Source organism: Mchenga conophoros, linkage group LG17, assembly GCF_057382185.1.
Source record: "Mchenga conophoros isolate Kocher_MC1m ecotype Shallow Benthic linkage group LG17, M_conophoros_male_GT1.1, whole genome shotgun sequence".
In the NCBI taxonomy this organism is placed as follows: Eukaryota; Metazoa; Chordata; class Actinopteri; order Cichliformes; family Cichlidae; genus Mchenga; species Mchenga conophoros.
Window position 1 is genome coordinate 29,703,541 of NC_140542.1, and position 15,117 is coordinate 29,718,657.

Here is a 15,117-nt window from a genome sequence, read left to right on the forward strand (position 1 = left end):
GATAATAGTATGATCCAGGTTTCAAATTATCTTTCTCTAGTATGACATTAAACAATACAAGTACAAGTACAACAAGCTACTGTGAGGAATGTATGCAAATGCTTTATAACATCAAGGGTGAAAAAAAGCTCATCTAAACTGTCCAAAACAGCAGAAAAATAACATATAGCTAATAACAGATAATCTACCCATGAAAAAGACCATTGAGACCACTTCAAATGACCAATATTCCAGGAAGCCGTTTTCATTTACAGTTTTCCATTTAACCGGGACTATAAAAAACAAAAAAAAAACAAGTGAGCTTCCCAGCCTGGACTCAAATGAACAGGCACTCTCATTACTTCTAAATGGCTCTGACTGAAGAAGAGAGCACAGCCAAAACCAAACTGACCTTCCACTTGATCTGAGTGCTACAGCCTGGATGGTCTCATCTACACTAATGCTTTCATCCAGACTTTGCTACATCTAGTTTCTACACAAGGGCAAAGCTTTCAAGGTAAAGAGGGAACACAGGTTACATTAGTTGAGCGTGAATGGCTTCCTAGTGCAACCAAGCTAGGAAGTAGCAGTGTTAAAGTTAAATTTAATCACTATTTGTCTAACGTTGGTCTGTCGGTACTCTCCTCTGCCATTTAATTAAGTTTTATTCAATTGAAAGCAACAGAGAGATTTTGTTTTATTGCAATTTATTTCAGTATTTTGTAGCTTGTCCGTTTTTTGTAATGTTACCATCCTCAAAGTTTTGGGAAGCAGCCAAGATTTTCGGTGAAGGTATAAAGGAAATAGAGAGGCAAGATGCATGTTTCAATGGGGACCATTTTGGTTGGTTGTCTGTCACTACACCCACAGTAACACAAGCAAATGTTATTAATGGAGAGAAACAGAGGAACAAATCACTATGAGCTATAACTCCGTGACACAAAGACAGGGACATTGAAATGCCAATGACTCTCATGTATAAACATGAAAGACTGACAACAAAACAGAAATGTAAGATAAATGATATATGATCACCAATCTCCAAAAATATAAGCATAAAAAAACTACATAATCATGCATACATGCATAAAGTTGGGCACCCAAAAGTTACGGCTCTGACTTTGACACTGCTTTTTTTGTTTAATCCCCAAGCACACTCTAACCACCCCGGCCCTTACACCCACAAACACACCTAGCTACGTGTAGACGGACAAACAAAGTGTAAACAGTCCTCCTCATTATCTCCCAGTGGAGTCCAACCTAATCCATATTGTCTGTTCTTTGAGACCACACTTCTCATTTCCTCTCCCGATCGAAGTTGACACACACGGCTGATGAAGAACCAGGAGAAATGGCAGGGAGCACACAAAGACGTAAAGTCCCCAGGACTGCATGTGTTTCATATTGGAAGGACAACAATAGTATCCAAATTAGATTACCATCAGGTTGGTGCTAAGTCACAGATAATTTAATTATTGTTAGAGGTCTAAAGAGTGTCAAAAGGCTCCTCTTGAGATATTAAATGTACCAGGTTATCTCAGTCATCCTGCTGTCATAGACAAATGGACACACAGAGCAAAAGTTGATTCACGTGGAATCAGTCTTCCTCTAGATGATGGCAAGGACCACTAAATGGGAAAAATGAGTCCAAAAAAAAAGTCCATCCTATGTTCACTGTGGTTTTCCTGTTTTGCTTTGTTTTGTTTGTTTTCTTAGTTTGAATTGAAAATACTGTTATTAATATTCTGTGTTTTATTGGAAAAAACATCCTCACTTTAAATCAGTTTTCTTAATTGTTTATTCAGATTTCATTTAGAATCTACTATGTAATATCAGTATCAGTATTCACCTTATTTACCACTATCATCCCATCAGCAAATAATGATGGAAGAAGCTGATGTTTATTTGTTATGCCCAGTAAATCCTGCAGTCTTTTTATCTCTCATCCAGTAAGAGAAATTTGTATTATTACTGTTATTTGAGACACTGAAACAAAGACTTGAAAAATAGAAGTTTTTGATTCTTTTTGTTGTTTTGTTTTGTTTGTTTGTTTGGTTGGTTGGTTGTTGTTGGTTGGTTGGGGTTATAACAGCAAACAATACACCAGCAGCCAGAGATCATACGTCCTCCAATCCACGAACACATGCACTGGCTATTAACTAGCTGTAATTTTAAACATAAGTATTGCAGTTAGCCCAGAAGCTCAAGAATCACTAAAACCTTAAGAAATATCATTGGATTAGGGTCATGACTTTGGTGCATGAAGACGGAAGCTATATGAAGATTATCTAGATGCAGGAGTTGTAAAGGAAAATAAACTTTCAGTGAGGTGGTCAGTGAGGATGTGAATGAGAACATAAACCTCCAAGAGCAAGCCACACACTGCTGTTTATGCTATTAAGCTCTTAAGTGTTGCCTGCTAGTCTGCTGTACTATAAAATATAGTGTGCAATATTCAAGACCATTGTTCTCTACAATTGGTACATTGGTTGGAGTTTCCATAGCAACAAGCATTGACTTTAAATTGAAGTGAGCATAGGGAAAACTAGGTGTGTACGCATCCAAATACAAACACACACACACACAACCTCAAAGTGTTAAATGCTCACACACGTATACTCATGAAGGCAACTTAAAACAATCAGCAAGCAGCAGAACTGGAAACAAGCTACATGGTAGCCTATTACACTGAGGTCAGACAAGATTCAGTAGGCAACAGAAGAAGTAAGGCAGACAAGGCTGGAGAGAACATCCCTGACAGAAAACAAGACGTTCCTCTTAAATGGTTCAGGATCAGTGGACTGAGACCTGTGCTTCTCAAGTCTGCTCACTGTATGTGTATGTCTGCAGGAGCTGACGTGACTGCTTTTAAAATGTAGCAGCCCTCTACGGCAGGTGTGAAATTGTTTGTGTGTGTATGGGTGTGTTTAGCCATGACTTGTCTACGTTTAAAGCAGCAGAGTATCTGTTTTCATGGTCTAAAGCAGGTGTGTCTGCAGTCCTAGCCGCTACTATGTTTCACACCTGGTTGACTGTCTGACTATGAACACTATGGGACTGCATTCTAAACACACTGACTGTTGCCTTTACTGTCAGCTCTAAGTATAACTTAAGGATCCACTCTATGCAATAACAAAAGTGAATGCTGACTATAATACAGTGAATATTAGTATAATTAATATAATGTTGGGTGCTTCCCAAAACTCTGAGAATGGTAACATTACAAAAAACAGACAAGCTACAAAACCCTGAAGCTACCGCATCAACAGGAATAGCTTTTACCAATCATTAGGGAGGGAGGCCACATTTTATTCAACACCTTAAAAATTGAGGCTAGAAAAATATTATGACTACAGAAGAATAAACAATGGGATAAATGATGGGAATGCAAGTGGGAGCTTTGTTAGTCTTTTTAAGGTAAACAACAGTAGCTGCACATTGTTATTTACACTGACCATTTTGGCATATAGTTCTAATGCTACTTACCATCCCTATCAGGCAAACATTATCATTTCAAAAGGACTGCTTTCATCTTTCCACATAACAGGTTATAGTTCCCCTTTTATGCCCATCTACTGTCTGAAACTCCCTTCCCCTCCACATTTGCTATTTAACCCTTTAAAGTCTGAAATATGATCCAACTGCCAGAAAATTCGAATTTTCTGAAAATAGAGTTTATTAAATCATCTGAAAAATTGTTTTTTTTAATCATTACATTTTAATTTCCATATATGACTTTTAATTTCTATTGTATGTGCTAAGTATGCCTTTTTTTAAATGCTTGAAAATGTATTGTGCAATTTTTGTGCAGTTTAAGGGATTAATATTAACCTTCAGCTTCATATTTTCTGATCTGTAGCAAATCTCTTTCGTCAGTTATTCTTCAGCAGTGCATTACGCCATTACTTTACCTTGGCTGGCTCTCCTGGGCCAGGTTTTCTCCCCTTTGGTAAGCATGGTCTGCTATCTGAGTGGTAGACCTCTTGACAATCTGTTTCAGCTCAGGTTCCAGCCGTTCCATTATGGCTTTAATGGTCTCTGGAAGCTTCTTCAACTTGGCCAGAGCCTAAAGAAAATGAACAATATGCCAATATTTTTACTTCAACCAAATGACAGAACAAAACATTAAGTTTACAATTAGCGTCATGTGTGTGCACATGAATGTACCCTGATAAGGATGCCCATGAACTCAGCACTGTTCTCCTCTGGGTCCCCCTCAGTAAGGTCTGACTGGTTTAAGTCCCGAATATCTTGCTGCAGTTCATGCACTATAAGAGGTATACCCATACAGACACACTTGTTACCATATGGTGTACATTATTATATTTGTACAAGCACAAAAGATCCAATTATTTCAGTGATAGATAAATGTACAAAAATAATCAAGAACAACAAATAAATTCAGTTTTACACCACTTCGTTATCTTTTAAGAACACACAACTGCACCTAACCCCACCCTAATCCCCCTTTCATCTGACTTAGTAGACAAATTGAGAAAGGCGGTATCGAGTGATGCTCTAATTTCCATTAGATGGGGCCTCCCAATTCCCCATCAAAGCACGTTAAGAGAGTTAATGTTTATGGCAAGTTAATGGACTTTGGGTGTATTTCCTCTTTTCAGCCATTGCAACTGTAGTTTGTGTAATAATTATGACAATTATCATCTACAAATGAGGTGCTCTAATGCTATTAGACAAAATGGCAAGCTAGGGCATTGATGGAAGCCCGTTGCTGTGTCGTGACCACAGTTGTTAACATGACGGTATATAGGCACTTACTGCCTGCTGGCAGCTAATTGCCAGTGTTCTCTTTGCATAATATTGAGAAAACTGTGGTTTAGCTATTACTTAGAGGCCTACAGCGTGGGAGACTTGAGCAGATATTTAAAATGTATTAGTGGTAATTTGTACATTTGCGTATTTATGTTTTTTGAGGTCATGACATACACATGCATGCTGATGAGCTGGGCAGAGTAAATAACAGTAGGTGGAGTAAATGACATGATTTAAATGGTAGATGGCTACCTAGGAAATGCTAAACACGCAAAAGAAGAGGAAGAGACAAAGACTGAGAATGACTGAAAGAACCACTTTATAAAACAACTGCTGAATGGCACAGAAATGTTGACTGTACCATACCTTTCAGGGAAACCTTGCCCACAGATGGTAATTATATGCTAATGTTGTTGTTAATCTGTCAGTTGATGCAGCAACGAGATAAAAATGCCTTTGGTATGTACAGTATGGTGCATTGTTGCCTGGTATCCACAGAGCTAAAAACAACACGATGAGTTGCTAACTCAGAATGCCAAGAGTGGGTGTTGGAGAGAAAAAAAAGTGCCAGGCTTAATATAAAAACTCAGAAACACCAAGGGAACACCAAGTTATTGCTGGATTAACTTTTTTCATTATCTTCTTGTTTGCGTTCCTCTGTGCTCTGCCTGGAAGGAATGTGGCTCTGACTGTACGCCCCTACAACCAAGAGAGGATTCATACATTTCTGAATACAGTCTACATTATCAGTCTCTGTTACGGCGCTGGTTAGCAGTTTGAGGGTAATAAATGCTGCTCCCTGCTGTGAAGGCACACATACTGGGTGACTAATGGTACAGGTAGGGGGGCAAGATGATTATAATGTTAGCGAGAGAGATATATGTTGTGATCATAGCTGAAGAAATGTGGGTGTGAGCCGTGTATCTCTGCAACAAGACATTTGTGACATGTTTAGTCTTTTGTATCAAAGTATGGATCAGTGGTTTCTGTGTGCATTCAGTGTGTACGTATCCATAATGACATGCAAATGGATGTAATTCAGTGCAACACTAATGACTTCATTATCACTAAGAATATCAGCATAGTGAAAATAGCATAGCAGGATAAAATTCACACGCAATGTTTTTGGATGAAACCAATAAAACTGCCAGTTGATGTCTTCCTTTCTCTGGTTTTTCTAATGTGTTCAGTTTTAATCGAGGGAAAGCATATGATTTATGGTTTTTCATGAAACCGTGTTCTACCTACGACTTTGTTTTCAATATATCTTTTCAGCCAACACCCTTTATTTTTTTTCCGTTACTGCCTCTTCTTCCCTTCCTTATTATGATCTTAAGATCATACCACTGCTGGATCCAGGTGTGCTAAACTGAGATGAATCCAAAAGCTTGCGTGGGGTAGACAGGCTGCCGACATCTAACACAGGTATTGGAGATGCATCTTTGGCCATGGAGCTGTGAAGAGGAAATAAAACACCAAAAACCAAATCCAGGCATTAAATGGGTCTCGCATAAATATGTGACAAAGATACAAAAAGTTTAGTACGTGCAAAGAGAAATACAAATGCTAAACCTCCTCTTCCCTAATGAAAACAATCTACTACTAAAACCAAAAGCCTTGCATCTCTTGGTGGGATTGGTGCTGCTTCCCAATGAGTCATTTATCAAGCCTTAAACCGGAGGTGGAAGCAATCCAGGTCCTTTAAGTCGAACAGTATAAACACAGTCTGCCTGCTAAGTGGGTGGGGTGTATGGAGGCTGGCTTGTTGTTAGAGGCGACCTAATACAGGAAGGCCAGGACCTGTCACTTGCTGACCCTCAGTAATAAATCACTGTACCACACCAACCCACTGCCACCATAATTATTGCACCTCACACACACACAGAATCCCTACCATTGAACGCCACAGCATCAACCGTGTTTTCAAAGCCATTGTTTTGCATTATACCTAATAAGCTGTCACAAAAGGAAGAACTTAAATTATTCTCCTTGCTGCTGCAAAACCTACCATCTCATTCATGTGATCAGTGGTGTTCAAAGAGAAACTGTATATGTTGTGATACTTTCAGTAATTGGCAATGGACATTGTTTCCCAGGTTTAAAACTTGGTTTGTTCCCTGGAAACCAAACATATGATATATATATATATATATATATATATATATATAGGATGTCCTTACAGAGGTACCCATAATGACTGCAGAACACCTAATTAGTTACGAGTAAATTACTGCTGTTTGGCTCCAACAATAAACATTTGCAATGCTTCTCATTCTTTTGCATCTTCCCAGCACACTGTACAAACAATGAAGCAGAGCAACAAGTTATATGAGGGAGGTCTAATTGTTTTTTTGTCTGTAATGGTCTTGGTTTCCATGCAGTAAATAATTGGCAAGTTGTTCTTGGTTGTAGCAGCAATGGGATAACTTATAATGAAGGCACATCAGTATGATTTCAACTTTGAAAAGTTTAGAAAAACACACTGTAAAGGCTACATTTCTGTTGACTACTTAACAGGCGAGTAATAAAGGCTTTTGGTGCCTTGGACATTTTCCAGCGTTTCATTCTAACACTGTAATGATATGTGTAACATTCTTCTGCATGGGCAGCTATATTGGAGCAAGTATATGAACACCAATGTTTATCATGTAAATGAAATGAAAACTGACATTTTTGACCACAAGTCAAGCAACTGTACTAAATGTAAGGCCTTGCACTCATGAATTAACAATAATAAAACAGTCCAATTTCTGTTCAAACAGAACATGGCCCTTACCCTGGAAGCCTAGCAGCATTTTTGTCCCTGTTTTTGTGCCCCAGGCGACTTGTGGACTTGATGTACAGATGGCGGTGCAGCTCATCAATGAGCACCAAGTGTATGTTGAGCTTCTTGGTGTGGAGCTCCAGGCGCAGGTCTCCAAGGCCCTCTACTTGCAACAAGGGGCCTTCTAAGGACTCCACAGCTGTCACCTACATATAACAGATTACAGCCAAGAACCAGTCAGACAACCTCTACCAAAAGATAGCTGTGTCTGGTATCAATGTTTTGTACTTGAAAGAAGGTGGCGGAAAAGACAAGTCAAAAGTGGGGGCAGGAAAGAAATGACAGAAGCATCTAAGCTATATTAAGTATCCCCTCATGTTTCTACAAAACTACACACTCAAATTATAGGCAAATTGCCAACAGAAATTTTTACTGGGAAATTGAATGAATGTGGCCATCGCTCCTTGGTAAGAAGCATCTGCCCAGATTTGCTGAGAGGGCAACATCATTGTAATAGCAGTCCAATTGTCCTGTCAGGTTAGGAAGTCTTTAAAATAAATGACACTTAATCTCAGAGAAACTTCCTCGGAAGGAGGAAGCAATAGTGAAGCTGGTGAATAAGTGTAATCATTTCTTTTCATTTATATATTTAATTGAGGATGATTTTTTTTGTATCCTCCAAAATATAAATAAATTAGTAAATAAAGTATCACCATGTGCTCCTGATTCATGACCTATATTTAGCAAATGTCATGTTTTTTCCAACCTGCTCTCATAGTTCATGAACAACAGTTATGTTTTCATGATTAAATATGCTGGTCTACATGTGTGTTAACCTATTTTATGTGCATATCTGAGTGCATTTCAGGGGCAGCAAACCAACAACCAAATTCACTGCCGATAATATTTGATTGGCCAGGGCAGGATAGAAGGGAATGGAATGGGGAGAGCTGAGCAGACTACAGGGCAGGGAGCATGGGTCAAGTATGTGTTGATGCAAATGAGAGCCACATTAGTGAGAAGATGAGATAATGCACTGCGTGATCAGCCTGCTTTGGCTTAATATAATGTCTGATTATCTGTGTATGTAATTGTATGACTGTAAATCATTTAACGTTTATGTGTTTGTGTGAGAGTCAGGGGTGGGGATAGGGGTAGCGGTGGTGGGGATCTCATTATCATTGGGCTGGGATGACAGAGGAAGCCTGGTTAACATCATTACATTAGGGGGCTAGGCCTGTCACCATAATGAAGAATATGAAGCCTCTTGTGAATTTGCTAAGAAGCCAAAGGAGAGGAGAGGAGAGGAGAGGAGAGGAGAGGAGAGGAGAGGAGAGGAGAGGAGAGGAGAGGAGAGGAGAGGAGAGGAGAGGATTTCTACAACCAAAGTCAGTCTGGTTTTTAACCAACCCCATGGGATCTAAGGCTGCCATTCAATAGTACACACAGAGCATAGTCTGAATTCTAATTGTCAACCCTTAGAGATAAGCCTCAAACAAAACCCAGGCACACACAATGTTGAAGAGAATAAGCTATGGTAGAATAGTGAGAGAGACAGAGAAATTATCCCCTAAAAATCATCTCCCCTCCACCATCACACAGGATCTTCCAAGTACCACAACAAGACAAGACGTGAGGAGGCATCTGGAGAAGTAACAACAAAACTCAGATGTATACAGATGTATATATCCTGTGAAGGCACTTTGACAACCACAAACTGTAATATTTGTGGGGAGGGAGTCTCATTTAAATACCATAATTCTGCTTTTTTTATGCACAAGTAATTACTTTAACAAAAACAAATATAATCCCACTAATGTAGGCTACAAAAGGGGTGATATCAAGATGAGGAGAAGATGGTAGAAATCTAAAGGACCGTGACTTCATATCCACTTATCTCATAAACAGCAAATATATAGCCTCAAAAAGGCTGATATTCAAGGTAACACCCTACATTTCAATGCATTTGAGTCAATTGACAATTCCCCTATTTATTTTTTTTAATATATCGTGCATAATTCATCAAAATATTTTTTATATCAAATACATTAGATAGGCTCCAATACTTTGCTTGCATCTCCTCTTCACATCCTGGGAGGGGCTCAGACATGTGGAAGAGACTTAAGCGAAAGATGGAGTCACATTAGTATAATTATGAGCACCCTTTTAAAGAGGGTAAAAATAAGGTAAGATTAAGTTAATTCCTACAGACTCTACTCCTGGTGCAGGACAAGGTGTGATCAATACACAACAATTAGTGTACACTGATTTAAACCTTTTTATTCCCCCTTTGAGACCATCTTCTCTGGCTGTCCACACCTAAATTTCAAAAAGTTTACTCGGGAAGAGGGATGTGTTTCTGGCTACCACCCAGGAGTTTTCAGAAATTTTTATCTCAAGAGTACGTACGGTAGTTTCTAAGTACAAAAGCGATCAGATCAGAGATCAGATCTATGACCAGGGTCATGCTTGCTCATGTTTTCAACACTCAAGTGGTTGTGGACCTCAGGCATCTGAGGTAGAACATCTGGGGTTAAAGACATGACTTGCAGTGCATGCTACAGTTTGTGAGTATGGCTAAAAGAATTGCACACAATCTTCACTTAACAGCTTCCTTAGTTGACAGAATTGCTTTCCTTTGAGTTTCTCTTCTTCTAAAAAATAAAAATTAAGTTGAAGGAACACCATTTTAAAACACTGGACGGGATCCATTGAGCATCAGCAGAGCCATGTTTGCGAGCCTTCCGCTGAGAAGTTGTGCAAATCTATATAACTCCACACCAAAAATCCACAAAGTTGAACTTGATGCCCAAATCTATCTCAGGTTTGAGTTTTCAATCACTACTCCATGAACTTTTTGACCAATATTTTTTAACAGTTGAGCACTGATAAACATTATATTCACAGACAAGAGTTAGATGATTGTCAGATGGTTAGAAATAACAGGATAGTTCTTATGTAAGACTTGCTCATTGTCTATTGATCTTAAATATAAGCTGTCTGCCGGCCTATCACCTTGTGCTGAGATTGCTGTTTGACATCTAGGTGTCCAGTATCTAAAAACATAATTTCATTTTAGCTTACACGGTGCATTTATTTCATCATGTCAATAATAAATCATGTAAAATTAATTTAAAGTTTGGTGGAATCATTCAAATAGGTTATTTCAAGGTAATTCATTTTATAAACATTAGTAATGTCCTTGGTCAGAGTCTCGTTTACTTAAAGTGGGCTGTTCATACATAATTCATCCCTGAACTGCATAAATATGTCAACCGAGCCAAAGGTAAGAGTACATCCAACACCATTTTGATATGTAAAAGTAAATAAAATGCCATCATCCTGATCAAGTAGAGCACATTTGACAAGAGAAGAGACAGAGGCAAAGCATCCAACTGACTGTGAACTTTCCACAACCTTTTTGAAACATGCTGTACTGACTGAGCACAGGCTGAATGAAGTTCCACTTCTTTCCACCCCCACAAAGAGGATTTTTCATGGTCCTATGGGTGCACCATCATTCTTCTTTTTTCCTCCTCCTCAGATAACCCCATTCTAGCAAACTAATTATTACCAAAGTCTGGAGGCAGGCGTGCGGGGGTGACAGAGGAAGGCAGAGAGAAAAAGGAAAGAAAGGTAAGAAACAGAGAGATCACAGAGCTTGGTCGTTTAGTCCTCAATGCCATCTTTCAGCTCCCCTGCTGCGCATACTGCAAAACATACATCAAAAGACATGCGTACACGCAAACATACACACCTGCAGCGCCCTAACTGATGTGGGTTGCACCCACTGGACTGTTCAAGGCTAGAAAGAGGTTCTTTTAAGAGATGAGAGGTGCCAGGCAATCAATCTTCAGCAGCAGCACTTCATAAATACTGGTGTTTATGTGTGCATACTGTGCACACCATGGGTCCCTGCTTGATATGCCGATAGAAACAAGACAAAAATCTCTTCCCTTTTCCATTTCTCCGTTTTTCCATCCATAAAAAAAAACAAGCAAGATCAAACATGTTTTAAAAAAAGGACATATTTCCCACCAATCTTTCTGGGTTTTCCATTTTTAAACACTGTATATCTCACACATATTAAGGCACAAGATTACACTTCTACGAATCCCATCTTCAGCCATCACTCTACTCACCAGCATGTCTGTGGCATGAAGGTAGTGCTTGCTTGCCATGTAAGTTTCCAGGCGTTGAGGGACCTGCTTGATGCTTTCGATCTCATCCAGCAACTGAAGAACATGCTTGTGCTCGATGCCTTCTATCCACAGCTTCCTCAACTCGTCTCTTTTACAGTGAAGCAGCATCTTACAAGACAGGAGGTTCTCCTTGACCTGTAGGACAGATTGAGATGTCCAGTGACACAAGCCATATTCTAAAACTCCATATAAGTAGGCATTTGATGACAGTGGGGATGGAAAAACAAAACTTTCTTTTAACAAGAAGAAATCTCTGGCATAAACAGGTTAAGGGAGGGTTGCTTACTGCTTCAACAAGCTGGCGTAAGGGGAAAGAAAGCACAGAGAGACAATGCATTTGTCTGCTATTTACAGTGTTTAAATTAAATACTGCCTTAGACGCTCATCAACAGACATACATTTTTATTAGGTGTAGGCGTCTTTGAAGAAGAAAAATGAGCGAGACACTTCCTTAACACAGTCATTATTTCTCTGTAGTTATTTTTTAATTTGTTACATAAGTGAGCTGAATGTATTTACAATTAAGTTAAACACCTTTTACACCAACACAATTATTTTCAACTGTGGCTAATCAACTCAGTGGATTTTAGGTTGAAATTAAGCAGTTAGGCAGCTAACCTGGGACCATACAGCAATTAGAATACAAGGAAAATTTCATTAAATACACTTTTAATGGCAAAGCACAGGTATAATAAAGTGCAATAATAAACAAAAATAATTACAATTGAACTCAATTTATTTATTATACAGTCCTCTTGGTGTGCATGTCAATTTTTACAAATCTACAGGTTATTTTTCTCTGCATTATACTCTCGGTGAATCTCCACTAGCTGATCACACTGGCAGCTACTGCCCACAGGAGGTTCGGGGAAACTGAGTTTCTGTGCTGTCGGTACAGTGATTTCCCCAATCACAATACCTACACTAATTCCCTAGAGTGATTCCCCACAATGACTGCTACAGCAATGATAGTGGGGAAAGACATGGACCAGCAATAATACGGACCAGCTCATTAAGCTGTTACAGAGGGTTGCCACACTCATACTTCTAGGACCACACCTTGACTACACTGAAACCTCAGGACTTTTCAAGTGGACAAGGGAATTAATCTAAGCATTACAAAGAAATGTAGCAGAAATGCACTAGTTGTGATTGAAAAGTGGGGCTATCCTGGACATTTTACTGTAACATTTCTGTCGCCTGAATATTGAACTGCTAGCTGTTGAAATGCATCTGTATCATTTGGGAAATTTGTCATCACACTGTACCATCACAGCTAGAGTTTTGAATGGCCAACAATATACGGTTTGACTTATATGGGAACGTGTTGCTTTGGCATGCTCTTGAAAGTGCTTGACATCAATTTTTGATGTTTTAATACAGATGGCGATTTTTTTCCCCAAACTTAAGCAGAAAAATCATACCACTGAGAAAAAGACAAGTAATGCTCATATTCACATCTTTGGGCATTTTAGAATCATAAATTAACTGAATATGTGTGTCTTTGGACTGTAGGAGCAAACTACAGCACCTGGAGAGAACTTAAGCAGGTACAAGTAGACCATGAAAGTTCAGTAGTTTAAAGACAGGACTATATCCACACATTTTGGTTGCATTAGATTACGCCTGAGAAAAAGCAGCACTGAGGCATTTAACATCATTCTGCTGATTGTAAGAATACTGACTTGAGCTAGATGCTGTTAAGTGGGCAATATTAGTCTTAGAAACTTCAAAAAAGGTTTTAAAAAAAAGATAATACTGACATAAGAAGTAGTTTTGATGAATAAAGAGATAAAGGAAAATGTATGAAAACAATATTTTTTTGTTAATAACAAAACTTGGTGCCACCATTCTGAAGTCTATCTAAAAAAAACACGAGTCTATGTGTGTGTACATCCCTCTCCAATTTACCTGTTTGATCTTGTTGCGGGAGCTGGTGATACGCTCTGTGATGCTCTGGTAGGTCCTGATGGCAGTGGTGAGTTCGGCATAATGCTGAACAATCAGCTCGTCTAAATCCCGATCACACGTCTCGAAAGCCTCCTCCAGACGACTCTTCTCCGTCTCCCTGTCCTGCACATCATCGCTACTGGATAGAGTCCTGCATCAAACAAAAAGGCAAGGAAGAAATATTTTAACCCACAAAGGGAATCTGGGGGAAGCATTGTTGTTTAAGAGAAGACAAAAGCATCCCTGAATTCAAAAATGGAAATTGTATTTGAAATCCACCTTACAGTTGAAAAAAGAAAAATTAATGATATATCAGTAAGAGTATGGATTTTGTTATATGCAATTACGTTTGTGCTTTTCATACATTTTTTTAGGCAAGACTAAAACTATATATAAAGTAAAGAACACAGTTTCCTGTATTACAAAACGGTGGCGCTATTGGATAAAAATGAATAAATAAAATAGTGTGTTGCATGTGTAACAATGGTGGTTGCAACGACGATTGCGATGTGTGCCTCGTTTATCATGTTTATGTTTTTTCCTTCGTTATGACCTGCAGAGAAAGTGTTGTGAAGTCAATTCACAACAATTAGCAACTTATGGTAAGAGACATATAGAAAATCCAGCCTACCAATAAACAGCACCTTGCTTTGCCACGATTTTTTCTCAATTTCTCGTCAATATTTATTAAGAAAACAGTCGCTTTCCAAATAATGGTGAATAAACTTTAGTCGTAAGTAATCTTGGCTTGAGCAAAAAACAAAATAACTGCTATTAAGATTTGCCCATATACTAACTCAAATAAAATAGGTGAGGTTTAACTCTCTCCATTTATTTAGCAAAACAGGAAGGATGTAGCTAGCTAAAATGTAGCCTTAGCATTAAAGGTAGCTGTCAAGCCATATCTGAGAACAAATGCAAGCACAGTTCAAGTGTCTCTGACGTCTTACCCGCACATATAAAAAAACTTAACATGTCTTACCTAATGACAGAGATGAGAAGACCAGAAGGGTCTTTGTTTTTGCTAACTGCACTCCTGTATCTCCCTGTATCAGCTGCCATTTTTCCAGCTGCGGCACTCAAACAGGAAGACAGAACCGCGAGGCTACACCGAGCGATTCTGGGAGTTGTAGTTTGAACCTAAAAAGTGTTTCTCAGTTCCTCTGACTTCTCTTATCGCACGCCTTATCGCCGAAACCTTTTTTATTCGGAACTATATTAATACCTGTTATAACAATAAGCCCTGATTATTTTTGAGTAAAGATGTGAGTTTACTTCAATACTCCAACTGAAGACCAGCTATTCAATAATCACCTTTGTAATAATCCTTTCTCAAATCTAATCTTCATCAAATCTCGAGACACTGTTTATGTTACTGTGTGGTGTGGTGATGAGGAATATATGATAGTAGGCTTAATTTTTTTTCTCCTTATTTTTTAGCACACAAAA

General features: G+C 38.7%; 1 protein-coding gene across 1 annotated transcript in view; it reads right to left on the reverse strand.

Annotated features, from left to right (window-relative positions):
- The window catches only part of exoc4 (exocyst complex component 4), a 136,740-nt gene extending 121,983 nt beyond the window's left edge, over positions 1-14,757 (reverse strand). Inside the window, exons 1-7 of the mRNA XM_085251730.1 lie at positions 14,651-14,757; positions 13,630-13,819; positions 11,659-11,853; positions 7,529-7,722; positions 6,097-6,206; positions 4,147-4,247; positions 3,891-4,045 (exon numbers count right to left, since the gene is read on the reverse strand). Coding sequence (XP_085107856.1) covers positions 3,891-4,045; positions 4,147-4,247; positions 6,097-6,206; positions 7,529-7,722; positions 11,659-11,853; positions 13,630-13,819; positions 14,651-14,730 — 1,025 coding nt within the window. The 5' untranslated portion in view covers positions 14,731-14,757. The remainder of the gene's footprint in view (positions 1-3,890; positions 4,046-4,146; positions 4,248-6,096; positions 6,207-7,528; positions 7,723-11,658; positions 11,854-13,629; positions 13,820-14,650) is intronic.
- Positions 14,758-15,117: the final 360 nt, after the last annotated feature.